General features: G+C 44.1%; 1 protein-coding gene across 4 annotated transcripts in view; it reads right to left on the bottom strand.

Annotated features, from left to right (window-relative positions):
* Positions 1 to 18,430, bottom strand: part of LOC111835854 (IQ motif and SEC7 domain-containing protein 3-like) — a 114,253-nt gene that overhangs the window by 33,135 nt on the left and 62,688 nt on the right. For all 4 annotated transcript variants that reach the window (XM_023796566.2, XM_023796567.2, XM_072709891.1 and 1 more), the window contains 2 exons: positions 13,855 to 14,987; positions 3,188 to 3,349 (listed from right to left, as the gene is read on the bottom strand). In XM_023796566.2, the coding sequence (XP_023652334.2) occupies positions 3,188 to 3,349; positions 13,855 to 14,987 (1,295 nt within the window). The remainder of the gene's footprint in view (positions 1 to 3,187; positions 3,350 to 13,854; positions 14,988 to 18,430) is intronic.

Below are 18,430 nucleotides of genomic sequence, written 5' to 3'. Positions count from 1 at the left end.
CAAAAAGATCAGTGGAAATCAGAGCTGCGGAGACTGTGGGTTAGAGCTGAATCCCTATAAAGATCCAATAGGGACAGGCAGCTTTTGAATGACAGGAAGGACAGCAGCGAGAAACCCGTGAACAACATCGGTCCTTTTCATCATGTTGTCGCCAGAGAGAACACAGATCACAGGTCTTCCCTGTTGGCCCTGATTAGGCTGTCATGGCCATAATGAAAACCCCAGGAGACATCTCCCCATTGTGTCTGCGTAATAGCCATCACGGTCAGCACCAGGGTCCATAACCCTGGGCTCACTCTCCTATTAATGAGCCCCCCTCCCTGCCTGGAATCCTCCTCTGTTTACATTTACCGTGCGCGGCTTGATTAATATGTGCACAAGGCAGCGGTGAGGTAAACACAGCCACCCAGATGGAACAGCGCTTGCTGCAGCGAATAGGAGGCAAAATTGCATGCTAACAAGGCCTATAGCTTGGCATGCTTCAGAGTCAATAAATATTTCTAATTCTTCACAAGGAAAGTAAGCACATCTACAGAGCAACACAATCATTTCTGTTGTCGCAGCTCAATATTACCAATTATTCTAATTATTTTTTTACTCAGAAATGACAGACCTGTTAATTACACTGATATCTCCTCTGAGCGGAAAGAATATATGGATTGAAGTAGCGCACAGCATATTTCCAAGCACCACTGGCACCGATTAGAAGAAGAACAGCATATCTTCAGTGTCCGGACGCTGCACTGAACTGCAATCTCCTATTTTTGCTTCCTCGAAGCAAAGACATTTTTGCATCGCATTGCACCCTTATGCGACATGCCTTTGCTTACGGGACACACACTCTAATTCTCTATATCTGTCCCCTAAATCTAATTCTACGACCATAAACTTAGTTTACTTGGTCTCATCTATCTTCTTAATCACTGGAGCTGCCTAGAGACGGGGATTTCACCACAGAGCTGTTTGTCAGCACGCTCCTCCAGCTGATTCACACCACAATTCCTTGTTGATTACCTCACAGATCGCTGTGGTTGCTCAAATTCTATGCCTCACATATTCTTCCTGTGTTGCCACAGCCTGGTCCAAAGGGGTTCATTTGGATTGCACTTGGCTTCCTATCACACTTCTGTACATTCAGTATTTATCAACAAAATATTTATTCATTCTCTCTGCTCTCCCTTCTGGCTCCCACTTAGGGCCATCTGGCTGCAAACTCACAGATCTCCAGCAGGTTTCGTAGTCTAGGGAATGAATCAACATACCACCATGGTCCCAGCTACTGACATGGTCATCGGCATCGCAGCCTCTCTCGGTGCTCTGCCCCCTGCTTGCAGCCTGCCCATCGCCTGTTCGTAATTACTAGCCCACAGTTGCTTTTGGCCAGCTAATAGGAATTCTTAGCGATTTGTTTCTGGTAATTGGTAAATTTTATTTATTATTTTCTTAGAGTATTCTTAACAGTCTTCTGTAAAAAGGTTAGGGCTTTATTTTTAGTCTTTCTTTTATTGGCAAACTGGGTTTTCTCCTGGAGTCTTCTAGTTTGTCGTGCAATATTCTTTTCGAACTGACTCACAATCCAGCTGTTTTAATGTTCAGTGATTCATTGGGCGATTAGTTCATGAATATGATGGTGTGGAGAGTACAATGGATGAGAAGCAGAGATCAGCTCCCTACAGTGCACCATGTGACACAACCTCCTCCTCAGAGACACTTCTGATCTTCTTCAAAGGCAGATATTAAGGTTCACCTCCTACGGGAAACATGCAAGGTATGACTCCCCCTCCCCCCCAAAGCCCTGCAGAGGCCTGTCAGCCTGACCTCCACCCTGTGAGGGGAAAGATGTGTTGTCAGGGCTGAGATTAAGGTGGATCACCTCTAATGACCTTTAATAAGAAAGGGTTGACCATTCCCGGCTCACAAATTGGTGATGGAGGAGTCCTATTAAGTAAGAGTGGAACCTGAATTAAACCTAGTCCGTGTGTCCCTGCCTTACCCCACAGAAATTTAATGAGAAGGATCTTCTGCAAAATGTTGAGTGGCAGCTAATGCAAAAATAACCTGGAAAAGTTTTTTTTTTTAGTTATTTCCATAATCAATGTTATATCCGCTGGGGCACACAGTCCTTGGTGCAGTGAGTGTGTTTTTTTTTGGCTGCCGTCGCTCTGTGACTGTCGGTGATTTTCCACACCACCACCGATGGCGACACACGGGACAGTGCGGAGAGTCAAAACCGCCTCGAGCCTGTGACTGACGGAAGAGTCCTAGCCAAGAATTAACTTTCTGCACCACGAAAATCCCAATGCAATCAACATAATCAAGTTTTTCTGTTTTTCCTTTAGTTCTTTTGCAGAACACACACACAGAGCCACACATGTAAACACAAACATGCACCTGGGGCATCGTGGGAGCATTCGGCGAGGGGGGGTGGGGGTGCTTCCATTGAACTCTGTTCATGATTTATAACCCCACCCCAGCAAGACAAATGAAAATTAAAGACAATTTTGGCCCTTTCAGCTTGTAAATAAAAACGGGTAAAAGATAAAACAGAACCCTTACTGCGAGGGGAATTCGCCACAGTCTATCCGCAAAAGCACCCGGCACGTACGGACGCATGTTCCGTGTCCCCTCGCACAAGCGACGCTGCTCGCTGGCCTTGGTTACTTTCCTCGTATGCACCTTTGAGCTCACTAATGTATTGGTTTCCTATGGAGCGTGCAGCAGTGCAAACCAAGTCATCTCGCCAGGTGGCGGAGATTTCATTAAAAGATGCAGGCAGTCCAGCGGTGCCACAGAGGAAAACAGGGAACGGAGATGAGCGCCTTGATTAAAGACTCAAAAAGTACAGCCAGCTTATTTCATTAGACTTTGTTAAAAAATGCATGAAATAACAAAGGTTATGTAATTTTCATCATAGATCAGCTATTATTATTATTATTATTACTATTATTATTCCTCACACCTCCCAGATTGGGTGATTTATCTGGCTATGCTGGATTCCCCCTGCTGTCCAAAGATACCTTGGATGGTCCTTTGACTAACATTAAACAGAAACCTATGACAAGCTGAGGTGTACAAGGCCATGTACTATCAGAAGTCATTAATCAGAGTACAGCAGAGGTACAGTGGTCTTACCTCTGTGCTGGGGGGGGGGGGGGGGTCTGAGAAGCTCATGTGGAGAGACACTTACTCCAGGACGTCTCTGTTGAACTGTTTCTTGCTGTTGCCCAGGAATTCACCAATCATCTGCCTGCTAAGGCCCTTCCGCTGCAGCAGGAAGTGGGCCACACCTATGGGCGTGTCGGGGATGAAGCCTCTGGAGATGAGGAACTGGATTCCTTTGTCGGGATTCCTGCAGAGGACAGACACGGACGTGACGTTCACCTCAGGCACAGCATCAGCATTCACAACATGGCACTTAATTCCACTAATGATCTGCATGCAGGTTGAGCAGCTTCGATGGGAGGAATTTCAAGAGTTTAGAGACCTACTTATGTCATAGAATAACACACATCTGCAATTTTAGCCCTTGAACAAATATGTGAGGACGGCTTTAACTTCGAATGGGTGTCTATTAAGTTAATGTTACACTGGTGTTACATGGCATCACGTACAGTCATTTAAATGAGGTCATTTAATCCGAATGCAAACTAAAAAATATTTAAAAATGGACATACATGGGATGTTTTAGAAAAAAGTCTCGCATCATGGAAAAGCAAAAAGAAAAAAAAAGCATCTCCCCAGTAGATATTTTTCAAGCATTTATTGGTGCAGTATAAAGTTTTATTCAAATTCAGTATCCAACAGGAGCATTAGATGCTGAGCCATAGCAAACATGAAAGCTGAATTCACTACTCCCATCATTCCCACACGCACTTCCTGGGGTAGGATAATGGGGGGGGGGTGTCTGAGGAAATCTCCATAAGCTGTTAACAGTGCTGAGAAGCTCCTCATAGCCAGCACTGCTGAACATTGACGGGGATGTTGCGGATTTCCACACCTGTCTGCAGAAATGCTAATCAGCACCGGTGTGGTCCCAGTCCGCACCGGGAAGATGCCGCATTCAAAAAGGAGGCATCACATGATCATCACATGACGTCACATAATAACCCTCCCAGCTATAAAATCCCATTGAAATCCCAAGGTTAACCCGCAGTGCCGGTGCAACCAGCTAACATTTCAAACTGCGCATTTAAGGCTGTTCATAGTCACGTAACAGTCATCCAGAGGCTTCTCTCAGCTTGGCTTGTTAATATTCATTCTTCCTCTGCAGGTTAGGCACTCATGCATTTATGCAGCAATGCATTATGCATGTTGGAATCTCCCCGACCCGGGCGATGGAGGCCAGGTGACACAGGCATGGAGCAGGAAATGACAGGTCGTTTATGGACTCGCTTATCCGTCTCTGAGTTCTGAGGCGGGTTCAGTGAAAGCGCGGTAAACACAAAACACAAAGAACAAACACACTGTTTCGAGAGGGAAAGCAAATGAATATACAGACTCAGGGACATAAGAACTCAAACAGGGCAAGGAACTGTGTAGGGTTACCGAGTACAGGAATGGTGCTACAATGTGCCGCAGACATCGGACTGGGGCAGCTACCAAAAAGCAAGTCCTTGGCTACTGAAGCAGGGCGTGGGGACACACCGAGTTCATCACACATCTAGGAGGGCCAGCCACCAGCCTTGCTTCATGGGGCTGGGCTGCCAATACTACCCGTCCATCAAATCTACCCGGCATCACCTTGTCAGTTTTAGCAAAGGACTCGTGATGAGACACGGAGATGAATGCTGGGTACCCTGGGGCACCTCCTGCACACCATCTGCACCTACAGGGCTCGACCTCCAGCTGCAGTCCCTGAAGGACGCTCATGAATCACACATGTGGCGTCCATCCACACGGTTTGCTTTTCATTACCAAACGGCAGTGCTGGTTCTTGTGAAGGTCACCGTTCCCTGCCGTGGTCCAGCAGCAGGACAGAGAGACCCATTTAATCTTCCTGTCTTTACTAGGTGTGGGACAGCGTTCATCTATTGTACTAATTGAGAGAGCTGACCCCAAATCTTTATCTCTATCTCTGGTCATCTCCTGTTCATGGTTTATTCATCGAGATATAAGGACCATATCTCCCCCCCAGGTGACGGCATGCTGGGGCCACTATTTGTGACAATGCACATTCAAAATGCCCAGCAGTTAAGTGTCCAAAGCAGAAGGTGCGGGGCAGTGAGAGGGAGACGTCCAGCAAGGTCTTATATCTGGAGTTAGTGTTGCACAGCATCAGCATACAAAAAGTGCCTAATCCATTGTGACCCTCTGGCATTGAAAGGAAAATCAGTCTTCCCGTGAAAGCCTACATTTCAGGTACAGCTTCAGCACCAGACTAACTAGGGCTGGGCGATATATCGAGATTTTAAAAAATCACCGGAATATCAACAGTGTGTGATATGGATTGAGATATCATTTTATATCGAAATTAATAAAGTTTCACAGTTTTCAAATAAAGTTCAGTTCCAATCCTGTGGAAAACCTTTACCTTCCCCTTCACTCTCTGCTGTCGGCTCCACTGTTAGCAACCCCACCTTCAGTCGCGTGAATGGACACACACACACACACACGCACACACATGCGCACGTGAACAACATGGATGGGAATGACACACAAGTCTCGATTGACGACGACTTAGTACGTAAACAGAAGAACAATGGTTCAGTTATTTGGAGGTGGTTTGGATTTCACAGGTTAGATGAGCAGCAGAACTGCATGATCCGCAGGGAATGCCGAACAGAGGTAGTGTCAAAATTGGAAGCGTTACCAACCTTTTTCATCACTCATAACAGCGGCACAAAATACAGTATGAAGAAGCTGTTTAACTCCTTGCTACTGCGCATTGACTGTGAGACACTCGCTGCGCCCCTAACATATTTAATCTCACTCCAAACTTTCGATGAAACCTGAGTGCCCTGCAACTGATATATGGTCAAGCCGCACCTGCGAGCCGCATCTGAGTGTGACTATTCATTTCATTGACGAATGGAAGGTTAAAAGTGCGTGTCTGCAAATGAGCTATCTCCCTGAAAACCACACTGGGGTGCACACAGCAGAAGCCCTGCAAAATGCCATCGCGGGCTGGAAGCTCGGTGAACAGAGGCTCGTCGCCGTGACAACTGACACTGGGAACGACGTTGCCAAAGCAGTGCGACTGCTGAAGTGGCAAAGGATGCAGTGCTTTGGGAATCAGCTTCATCTGGCAATTGGTAAGTGCAAGTTTCAAAAACTTAATGTTAATTGCTTAAGTCTTTTATCCATTAAAGCTGGAATTAAGCAGTAAAAAGTTTTTGACTGCTTGCCGGCTTTAAAATAGCTATAGCATATAATGTAAAATGCCCATAGGTTGGACATGTTTCCCAAAAATGAAGTGTGTTTTACAGATTTAATTGTTTAAAAACAGAAGCATTTTAGGTAGACCTACCAAACTAAAATGACAATAATAATAAAATAAAATAATTTCTAGTGTACAGTGAGGTGTTAATCAGATTTCATTAGACGCAAGTGAGCTTCTTTTTAATATAAAAGTAAAACATTAAAAAGTAAAATCGTGTTTTATTACAGGACACGGCATGGATGATGGCCGAGTGACCCGGGCAATTTCATTATGCAAAAGAATTGTGGGCATCTTCTCCTACAGCTAGTGGAGGAGGAGAGAGCAGGCCGAAGTTCAGATGCACTGGAGTCTGCCTGGTCACTAGCCAACACGCTGGAGGTCATGGTAGCATGTGACTGAGAGGCTTCGGGAGCAGGATATAGCACTTGTTAAAGTCCTGCCCTCTGACAAAAAAATCTAGGCATCTTATTCCTACCTGACAAGATACTGAGGTTCATAAACTGGTGCAGAAATCTCTGAAACCTCTTCATGAATTTACTGATGCCCTGTCTGGGCAGGACTATGTCACCCTGTCATATGTCCAGCCAGTAATCCAACTTTTCAAATCAACCATCCTTGGCACTCAATGAAGGAGACAGTGAGCTTGGAAAATTCATCAAGTCTGCCATTGTGGATTACCTGAATGAAAAGTATGCAGACCCATCAACTAGCAACCTGTTGGACACTGCATCATTTGTTGATCCACAATTTAAATCCAGAAATATTGGAGGTGAGAAGCTCAAGGCACAGAATGTCAGAGCTGTATGGAAAATGGAGTCTCTGGCCTCTGACCAGAGCTGCTGCAGCACGAATGACTCCACTATGAGAATCCACATTCAAAACACTGTATCTGATTTTGCAACTGTGGTACACACTGTGTCTGAGCCTGCAGCTGTGGTACACACTGTATCTAAGCCTGCAGCTGTAGTACATACTGTGTCTGAGCCTGCAGCCTTGGTACATACTGTATCTGAGCCTGCAGCTGTGGTACACACTGCGTCTGAGCCTGCAGCCGTGGTTCATACTGTGTCTGAGCCTGCAGCTGTGGTATACACTGTGTCTAAGCCTGCAGCTGTGGTACATACTGTGTCTGAGCCTGCAACTGTGGTACATACTGTGTCTGAGCCTGCAGCTGTGGTACACACTGCGTCTGAGCCTGCAGCCGTGGTACTGTACATACTGTGTCTGAGCCTGCAGCTGTGGTACACACTGCGTCTGAGCCTGCAGCCGTGGTTCATACTGTGTCTGAGCCTACAGCTGTGGTGCACACTGCATCTGAGCCTGCAGCTATGGTACTCACTGTACATGAGCCTGCAGAGCAGCCAACAGAGGCGCCACTTAAAAAGAAAAAACTCCTTGCAAGTTTTTTCACACAGACCACCCCCACCTGCCACACAGTATCAAAGAGGCAAACAATTCAGAGTGAAACTACCTAGTGTCAGAGTGAGTACAGCACAATGCGGATCCCCTTGCATGGTGGAAGGGACATGCCTTCATCTTTCCCACATTAAGCTGCCCAGCACTAAAATACCTCTGTGTTCCTGCGACCAGTTCACCATCAGAGAGAGTATTTATCTGCAGAGCCAATGCTGTGAGTTTGTCACAGGGTATCATTAATGTCTGATATGGCTGGCAGGCTGCTGTTCCTGGCCCAGAATCATTAGGCTGATATGAAAAGCTTAATTAAGACTACATTCATTTGTCCTGTCCTTCAGCCTTTATTTTGATAATAAAGTGTACAAGAAAAGTGTTTCTGTCTCATTTTATATGGCTTTGGCGTACTGAATTTTTTTTTCCACTTCAAACTATATATATCATATATCGCCAAAAGATATCGAGATATGATTTTTTTTTTTATCCATATCGTCTGGCCCTAAGCTCAGCTTATCGCTCTTAATTACATGCTCTGAGAGAGCAGGCACAACTTGACCCGACCTGAATTTAAATCCACTGCACCTCTATGGGGAACCGCAAAGGGGCCTTGAGGAACCTGCACGCCTCAGCACCTCCTGCAACCTGCCTGGAATCCAGAATGGAGTCCAAGGAAATAAAAAGGTGAAACTAATAAGGGCGCCTAGCTCAGGGGGTGCAGGGTTAATGCCTCAAGCTTTTTTATTTAAATGTAAAATCTCATAGCACAACTATGAGAACTGACAGCATGGTTACGAAAACTTTCCAGGAGTGAGAAGCAGTTGATGAAAGTGTGATAGAACTATTGAGAAAAAGACTTTTTTGCCGACATGAATGGGTAACAGCTGGATCCAGCACAGCTTACATTCATGGCATATTGACTGCTATTTTTATACAATGTGGATGCTGCCAAATGTTAGACCTAGCTGGGAACGCCTCCCACGCTACCAACCAGCTCTACATTCATGCTTCTGTATACAAGGTCTAGCATCCACACACCCAGTGGAGATCTTGATCATACTGACAGTACAAATGTAGACGCAAGAACAAAATACTACATTGAATTTGCTCAGGAACCTCGGACCCGATAAAAATCCAACAACAAACCGGAAGGTCGCATAAATATTTCTGTGACATTCTACCCAAGGCCTGTATCACGAAGCTGGATTTCACGCTTAGCCAGATAAGTTTTCGGATTTAAGGTAGTCTTGGCTAAATGTAAGTGAACAAAGATACAGTCCATTTAAACTGGGATACCTTAAATCCGTCAACTTATCCAGCTAAGCAAGAAATCTGGCTTCGTGTTACAGGCCCCCAGTCTTTCATGCTATGCAACAAATGTCTGCTGAACTACTGTATCTCTAACCAGGACATCTGGGCTTCTCCAAATGATTACAAGTAAAAATAGGTATTATGAGAGATTGCAAAAGAAAAGCACAGATAAATATAGCAAACAAACACAAGACCATAACATGAACACACTAGTGTTCAATGACAACTGTCTGGATTTTGAGGGTATAAACCCGGGAACATTCTTACCCAAGTCCTATAACCATCCATCCATCCATCCATCCATCTTCCACTTATCCTCATCAGGGTTATGGGGATCCTTGGCATCTATCTCAGGCCTGAGTACATCCTGGACTGGATGTCATACTACCTCAGTTGCTAAAAACATTTATCTCTCTGGGCACAAGCGTCATGCCTTGTATAAACCACAGCTAGTCTGGTCTACAGAAGATCGTTTCTGGACATCAGCTGACAGAAAGGCGGATAATGTGCCTGTATCAAGATCTGCAGCAGCAGGAGAAAAGCTGCACAGGCTTATCTGTGGCCAAAACAATGATAACAGTGTGGCCAAATAAATCCATCACATTAAAGCATGCTCTTTAAAATCAATCACATCTTAATGCTATGACCTGCAGGAGGATTAGAAAGCCATCCATCCAACCTGATTAAGTGATGGTTCTTTCAAGCATGCTATTAATCCTCGCATGAGATTTATGAGATCCAAAGCAGCCGGCAGTTTACCAAGATTTTCTGTGAGCTGGACTCAACATGTATCACCTATCTCCACCATACACCCCTCCCCTGGTCCCTATGCCCCCCCAGGACCAAACCTCCACGTCTTTCAATACACTGAATGGAACAATATAAATGGAAAAAGTGCACAAGCTGGTAGAAAATGCTGTAAAAAAAGAAAGCCTTTATTTTGGTGGACAAAATGGAGGGGTAGCAGTGGGTGCATGAGACTCAAAGAGACTAGAAGGGACTGGAAGGGGTCCTGCTCTCCTATGTGTATATGATCCTCCATCTTCTGCTGGTCACTCCATGGCCATTTTTGTCTCTCCGGTCTAAGAAGGCACTCCTTATCGCCACCAGCAGGTCCCCCTCTGCATGGATCTCTCACAGGATCTTTAAGACCTGTGAGGGGGGGGGACTTGGAGCTTATGCCAGGTAATGCAGGACACAAGGCAGGGGAACCTCTGGAAGGAATATGAGTGCATCACAGAGCACACACCTTGTTTTGTAAAAATACAGTGTACAGAAAAAAATCTCAGTGCAAAAAAATGTTACGGTGCTCTTTGTGTCCAATAAGTTTGTGTGGGCTGGGTGCAAAATAAGCAAGAATCAGTAATAAAATATCATTCATTCATTAGTTCATCCACCCGCACACACAAACATGCACAAGGAGAACATGCAAACTCCACACAGAGCAGAAGGCAGAGTTTTAAAAGTGTGAGGCTATAGTGCTACCCAATGAGCCACCATGCTAAAGACTTACGCAACACATCAATTTACATACATGGGAATTTCTACCATTTTGTTTCTCATGTGCCTGGAAATATTTCTGTCACAAAAGAATTTGTAGCCAAGTTAAAGCAGACATAGGTTCATACAGAAGCACCAAACTAATAGAGAAAAATGAGTTTACAGAGCAGAGAACACTGACATTACATTAATTAAATGGGCAGTTTGCCCAAAATAAAAGATAATGTACAGCGGTTTTCTAATCCATTTAAATTGTGTTTATTGATCTAATTTCTGCAGTGATCCTCATACTCTCTAAAATGTTCTAAAACATGTTAAAAATTAAAAAATGTTCTAATCCAGTGACATTCAGAAGGATCAGTTCTGTATTACACAATCAGTAGCTGATTCAATATGAGCCACAATAATGAAAATGCCTAGATGTCAAATGTCTTTCAGATACTTCATTTACATGTTCATAAAGAATATATTTATCCCCATAACCCTGACGAGGATAAGTGATTTGAAGCTGGATGGACAGATGAAAATATATTTACATTCATATGCACTCTCTATTCAGTGCATTCAAAAATGAGGTTCCATGCTTTGACATGTGTATACACAAAAATTGGATTGAACTGATTGAACTTCTTGCCATCAGTAAAAAATGCTAAAATGTTTTTATAAATTTTTGCAAATTTTTAAGACAAAACTGTTTCCCACTCACATAAGTATCCATGTCCTTTATTCAGTACCTTGTTTAAGAAATTGGCAAGACTTTACTTGATTGGGCACAAATAATTAGCAGTAACTCAGTTACTACCAAAGTACAAATCATAAACAAATTATATCACTACATGTCAAAAAAAACTCGCTACTTGACATGTCATGATTCATTAATGATGAACAAATGAGATCAATATTTCACTAATTATTCATTACTTGTTCCTTCAATATTTCCTTAGCAGTTCCTTCAGTAGTTCACAAAGGTTTACAGAACTAACAGATATAGTAACAAGCAGAGTAACTGCTTGGGTTAAAAGATACATCATGATTCATTAACGATGAATAAACATAACGTCAGTATTTTACATGTGTTATTCATGCCTTGTTCCTTCAGTAGTTCACAAAGGTTTACAACATTAAGAGATATAGTAACAAAGATAGTAATTGCTTGATAAAACATGCATCGTAATTCATTAATGATGAATTAACATAAGATTAATATGTAACTAAGACATAGTTTCTGGTTAATTAATACAAAAAGTAATAGCATAATACTACATTATTTGTGCCCCATCAAGTAAACACCAATAAATGTGACAAAGTGATTCCAGCTGGCCCAGGATTTGGGCACTTTCCCCCATCCTTCTTCACAGATCTGCTCAGGCTTTGTCAGGGTACAGTTCACCTAAGCTTACCATACAAACATCTCTGTGGATTTAAAGTCCACTCTTTGGCTGGGCTCCTCAATGTTCACAGACCTATTCCAAAGCCACACTAGCACTGTCTTGGCTATGTGCTGTTGTACTCTTGCTAAAATCTGAATTTTCAGTCAAGGCTGCAGTTATGTGTCCTCTGGAACAGGTCTTCTTCAAGGACCTCTCTGCATTTGGTTTCACTCTTTCTTGCCACTCTGAGCTGCTTCCCATTCCCAGCCACTAAGACGCATCCCCCGAGAATGATGCTGTCTCCATAGTGACAGTTTTAGCCAGCGGTGCCTGGTTTCTGCCAGACATGGAATTCAATTTTAGTACCATCACCCTAGAGAATCTTTTTCCTCATGCTCCTGGAGTTCTTTAAGTGCCATTTGGTAAGCCATGTGCCTTTTTCAGACCATCCACTCTGCCACAGAGACCTGATTTATTGAGTGATGGTTGTCCTTCTGGCAGTGGCCATAGAGTTTTTGGAAACTTCTCTAATTGTTCTTCTTGTCCAAATACCCAGTCTGGTCAGACAGCCTATTCACTATGTGCCTAGAGAACTTCAATAATTTTAAACATAGTCTTTTCAGATCCATGCATTGACAAAAGCCTTTATCAGAATTCTACAAAGAGGTCCTTGGACTTCATGGTGTGGTTTCACTCTGCTAACCGATGTGAATTGTGGAGCTTTATAAAAACAGACGTGCACCGTTCTAAATCATGTCTAATCAAGTGAATTTGACACAGGTGAATTACAATCAAGTTTTGGAGACATCTAAAAGATTCTAAAAAAAATAGGATGCATCCAAGCATACAGTAAATAGACTGTACAGTGACTGTAAATGGGGGATTTCTGACTTTTATTGAAATATGTCAAAATTCCAAAAAAAAATCACATTGTTTTCACTATATCATTATGAAATGTGTTGATTGCAAAACGGATAAGCTTATACTATTTTGAAGTAAGTCTATACAGCACAACCATGCTGCTGGAAGAAGTGAAGGGATTTGAGCTCACAGAACACAATACATCTGGCCTTTACTGCCACGTTTATCAAAAGCATCCATTTAATCTACAATATTATTAAAGTAACACACACATAGAGGCCCAATACCCTCACTTATCTGACTGACTCACGTATCTGCTGCAAGAGTTCCAGATCGCACTAATGCCACATCGGGCATTACACGCTCCAGTGAAACTGCACTGGGGGGGGATGCATGGACGTGATAGGGCAAACCTTTCAGTAGAGCATGCAGCGACCGTGACCACCAGACTGCAAGATCGTGTCACGTTGTGAGATGCGATCGCGGCCCACTCGACCGCTCTCCTCTACAGCTGGCAGGGACAAGCATTGTTATCAGATAAATAGTTTGGGATGCCGTGTGAATTTTTAACAATAATTAAACTTCCAATTACCTTTCATTTGGGGAGGGTGAGACCTGATCACCTACAGCATCTTGTAGGGTTTGCATAAATACACTAATATAAAAATATAAAAACACAGCTATATTCTGGTGGTGTGTGATTTTGTGGGTCAGTGCCTCTGATCAGAAGGTCACTGGTTCAAATCCCATGGCTGGCAGGATGATTTCACTGTTGTGTTCATGCGAGATACCCCAACCCCAAAAATTCCTGGGACACTGTCCGACCCTGCTCTCTGATCCTGACTTGTATGTCACTTTGAACAATTGATATAAAAATAGATATAAATATATATTATGACCCAAAAGAATGCAATCTCGAATTAGCAAAAAAGTAAATGCTGTTGCTCTAAAATGGTAGCGTGTGTAACATTCGGGTTAATTTTCAGGACAGTAGAAGGAAGGCGGAAATCGTTCGCTACTCACACGTTGAAGAGGTTGAGGCCGATCCTGTAGAGGCGTTTGCGCATGACATCGGTGGAGAGGGTGGGGGACTTGCAACTGGCGGGGTTCTCGCAGTGGTAACGGGGAAGGCTGAGGATCATGGCCTGTAGGGCCTCCTTGGAGGAGACCTCGGAGGCCGACTTAGCCGAGGTGGAGGTGCTGCTGCTGCTCATCTGCTCAGAGCTGTTGTCGGCCGTCTCAGACTCCGTGCGCTGGGCCTCCAGAGTCTCCGCCCCGGGCTCCCTCTCCATCTCTTCTGTGACCTCCCCCTCAGCCTCCACCACAACCTCTGCCTCCACGTTTGTAGTTTCGAGTTCCTTCACGTCCAGCTGCTCTTCCTCACACACCACTTCGCCAATCGGAGGAGGGTCAGGGAACTCATTATCAACCACGTCGCAGCCTGGGAGCCCCCCTTCGTCAGGGGTCTCCTGTTCTCCTTCCAGGGCTTCTTTGGGGTTCACAGTGCCTCCTTGCTGGAGACAGTTAGCGAGGGATACAGAGGTGGACTCCATAACAGAGGAGGACATGTGGAAGTTCTGGTTGTCGATCTGCACTGTCACATCACGAAAGGCCATCATGAGCTTACTCGCGCTGCGGGGCAGGTTCTCTGGGTTCTCCCCTAGGATGCTCTCCTGCAGGGCACAATGTTCAGCCCCTAGACCTAGTTCCCCGCTGCCAAGCCCTGGGGCACCTGTACTGAAGGTCTCTTTGAACTTATAGGTGCCTCCATCCTGCAGAGAGCACATGGTCTTCAAGCTCCAGTTGCTGAGGGCCTCATCTATGGACTTGGCCAGGGACTGCACCTGCTCAGTGAAGGAGTCCTCCAGGTCGGTCAGGGTGCCGCTGACGGTGGTGGGCAGCGAGGGGGAGCGCACCAGGGGGATGCCCACAAAGTTATAGCCCTCCACCAGGGCCTTCTCGGCAGAGAAGCCTTCGGCGTTCTGCACGCGTACCTTGTGCATGGAGATGCGCCGAGGAAGGCGGCTCTCCAGCAAAGAGTTGCGGATCTTCTCGAAGTTCTTGCTGAGCTGGTACTGGCGGAAGGCGGTCTGGATTTTGCAGGCGGCCCGGCGTGAGATCAGGTGGCCTCCGTATTTGTGCTCTAACATTTCGATCTGCAAAAACACAACAGGAGAACAGGTGGAGCATCACTGATCATTTTTCAGTAAGTCGAAGGAGAGAAAAATTGAACAGAAGGCAGCAGCTGTCTGCTGAATATCTATAAAAGACAGGATGGATTTTGGAATATATATATAAAGTTGAAAGAGTGTGATGAGACTCGATCACTCTGTGCTGCAGGGAAAGGTTTGGACCACATCAATTCACACAGGATGATTTAATGAACAAACATTACTGTCTTCTATGAAGAAAATATATTTGGTAGATAGAAAACGCTTGGCCTTTTTATTACCAAAACATACCCTGTTGTTGTCAGCAGTTTTACACGCTCTGTAAATTTCACTTAAACAATGTGTAAATAGAGTAATCCCTATATTGCTGGCCATGCGGTGGTTTGGATGGACTATTCCAGAACAGCCATAAAGATGCAGCAGCTTTAGCTCTTCACGCCGAGAGAAGCTTCAGTGGGCAAACAAGCGTGGCCTTAAATACGAGCAGAAAGCCACTCCTGACGCTGCTACAATCAATAAACCCTTCAGCGCAGAGTCTCCGCAAAGTTACGGCGGCGCCCAGTTCATTATCAAGGCTTTACAGTTTCAATCTTCGCTTTTTCCCCAAGATCCGCGAGTGGCATGGAAGATAAATATCACGCGAGCGTGAGCGGGAAAGCGGGCCGGCGTGTGAGCCTGCGATCCAGGGAAAAGCCATTTACAGGCTGAAGAAAGCTTCACGGGCAGCTGCAGTCAGATAAGGAAAGCTGGTCATGGCTGTGTTCATCTGGCAGGATGGGGGGGGGGGGGGTAGGTACGTTCGTCCTGCTCTGCCCCCACAGTTAAGCAATTTAGCTTGTCACATATTTTGATAGACTTTTGTACCATACTGCCATACAACTTACACTGAGGAAAAGGGTGATTCGCCTCGGTTTTAGTGTGGAATTTGTAGTTACTGTAATAGTCACACTATGTTTTCTTCGGAACCGAGCATTTTATAGCATTTAGTCATAAGATTGCAGAAACGCTATTTCATTGATATGTAATTACGGTGTTTCGTCTTTGAAAGGCATCATAATGCACTGATTTATTAATTTTTTCTTAATTGAAATTGAGACAAACAAAAAAATGCATTTTGGTCACAGGAGAAGTCCCAGTGTACTACAACATTGTTAAATAAAGCATTTTAATGCCCAATTGTCTTAAATTACCTTATGATACCCAAGTTTTACCACAATATTAATTTAGTATATGCATTTGTCACAATGCATTTGTCAGTTACTGCAAATTATAAATAAAGTCACAGTCTTAATGAAGCCCAAGCAGTCAAGTTCGCTTTTTCCACTGACAGGCAAATTGTTGAGGAAAGTTAAACATACTTGTTTATTTAGGTGTGATTAAAACCCCTTTTAGCTAAAATGACAAAATGCTATGAATGATTTGTGAAAATGATTCTTCTATTAGCAACTATTTCCAGATGGAATTATTTTGGCAACATATCACCATGTTAATTTTTCCCAATCAAACAACTGAATGCCCATTTTAATGGAAAATAATATTTTAATAATACTAAACAAGCATTTGCCCATGAGAACCCCATTTTCTACTCCTGTTTGTCACAGAGAAATACAAACGCCTCATAACCCAGAGTCAGGAAATGAGAGAGGCACATCCATTGTTTGTACATCAGCATTGTGCTTCAGTCCCCGATGGACAGCCGCACTCCATATTTGGATGATTTGCAAGACCATAACAAATGAAGCACAATGCATATTGTGACCGATGCATCGGTAATTCTGTGCTAAACCCTTTGGTTCTGCTTGGGGGCACTATGGGGACTGGGGACTGCTCTTTGGTGGCAGCATTATCTACAGCGGCGGCACCCAGCTCTCCACTGCTCCCCACGGAGCCATCTTCAGCCGCCCCCCAAAAGGGGACGTTCTTATCGGAGAACCAAGAGATAACAGCCTTGGAGGCCGCTCGGAGGTGCCACTGCTGCTCATCTACTCATCCTTAATTCGGTTCTGACGTTGAATGGCCGTTCATTAACTCCAGCCTCGGCACCCTTGAAGAACATTCATGAGTCAAGCACTAAAGGGAGAATCTAATTATTCCTTAATTTCTCATCTGCAATCATTTCGACCGAATCCAAAAACCACGAAGCCTCCTGTGTGTCCCTCAAGCCCAAATCTGCATAAAATCTGAATTTGCTTCTCAAGTGTTGATGTAGAAAGATGATTCCTTTATCGTTGCGGGGTATTTTGAGGCTGCATGCAAAGGAAGTCATGAAATGTTTATGCATTTTATCGCCAGGCAGCAAAGGAAAGAAGGCAGAGTTCCGATCATTATCTTTAAAAAGTCTTCAGAATCGGAATGTGTTGCATAAGGCTTGTTCGGGTAGGAGTTTTCTGCTTCTTTTCCAGTCCCTTTTTCAAAAATGTATATGACATTTTAGCAAGGTAATTACCAAACCGAGGGAAAATATCAAATGTCAAAATGTTAAATGTCAATTGTTGTTGTACCATATATTGGCTGGAAATGACCTTGGTGATTTGTGTTCCTTAAAAAGCGTAAAGGGGGTCTGACAGTATTGGGTGCTTTGTCTCCATAATCAGAAAGCACACACATGAGGAAGCCAGCTAATTATCTTAAGCCCCTGCAAAGACAAAAAAATGGCAGCACAGAAACTCCCCATCAAGGTGGCTGGGAGGATTACACTGTGTACATTGTTGTATTTTATCTGCATTTCTAGAAAAAGAAATAATGATTTAAAACTCATTTGAAAGTCTGACCTTTCCACTCAAAAGAATATGACAGGCAGCGGCAATTTCTCAGTTCATTAAAGTTGAAAATGCTGGGAAGCAGCATAAAGCTATCGTGATCATTAGGGCTGCCCTGAGCCAAACAGAGTGGGCAGGACGGACCCCGCTTAAAGGGCGCATCTGGATATGGCCGAGACTGAGAGCAGACTGAAGAAGGCGTCCTGGGAGATTAGTCCCAGGTTTTTAAAGCATGTCGACAGACAGAATCAACCACCCTTCGGCCATGACAGCTCTATGGAAAGGCTGGGCAAGAAAGACGTGTAACTTTCACAAACGAACACACACTTAAACACACGCAGCTACTGCACCCCCTAAAATAGCACCAGGGAGCTTTGATGATCAGAAAAAAAAATTCAAAGCACTTAATGTCACTTAATATCTCCAGCATGAAAAAACTGCGTACTTATCCAAAATTACAATAAAGTTCGCTTATCAACCTTCATTTCAGAGGACAGGGCCAATGAAACATGAAGATCTGACAACACTAATACCACTGTGGAAGCACAGGCTCCTTAAAGAAACAACGTCATGTTCTCCCTCTCTCTCTCATTCATTTCACCTTTATTGCTTTTTTCTTGGCTCTGTGTGAGAGCTCTTAATGCAGACACATCGACAAAGTGACTTCCG

The sequence above is a fragment of the Paramormyrops kingsleyae genome, chromosome 1 (assembly GCF_048594095.1).
Source record: "Paramormyrops kingsleyae isolate MSU_618 chromosome 1, PKINGS_0.4, whole genome shotgun sequence".
Taxonomy (NCBI): Eukaryota; Metazoa; Chordata; class Actinopteri; order Osteoglossiformes; family Mormyridae; genus Paramormyrops; species Paramormyrops kingsleyae.
Note: the sequence above shows the minus strand (reverse complement) of the source record. Positions and strands in the feature narration are given on the sequence as shown.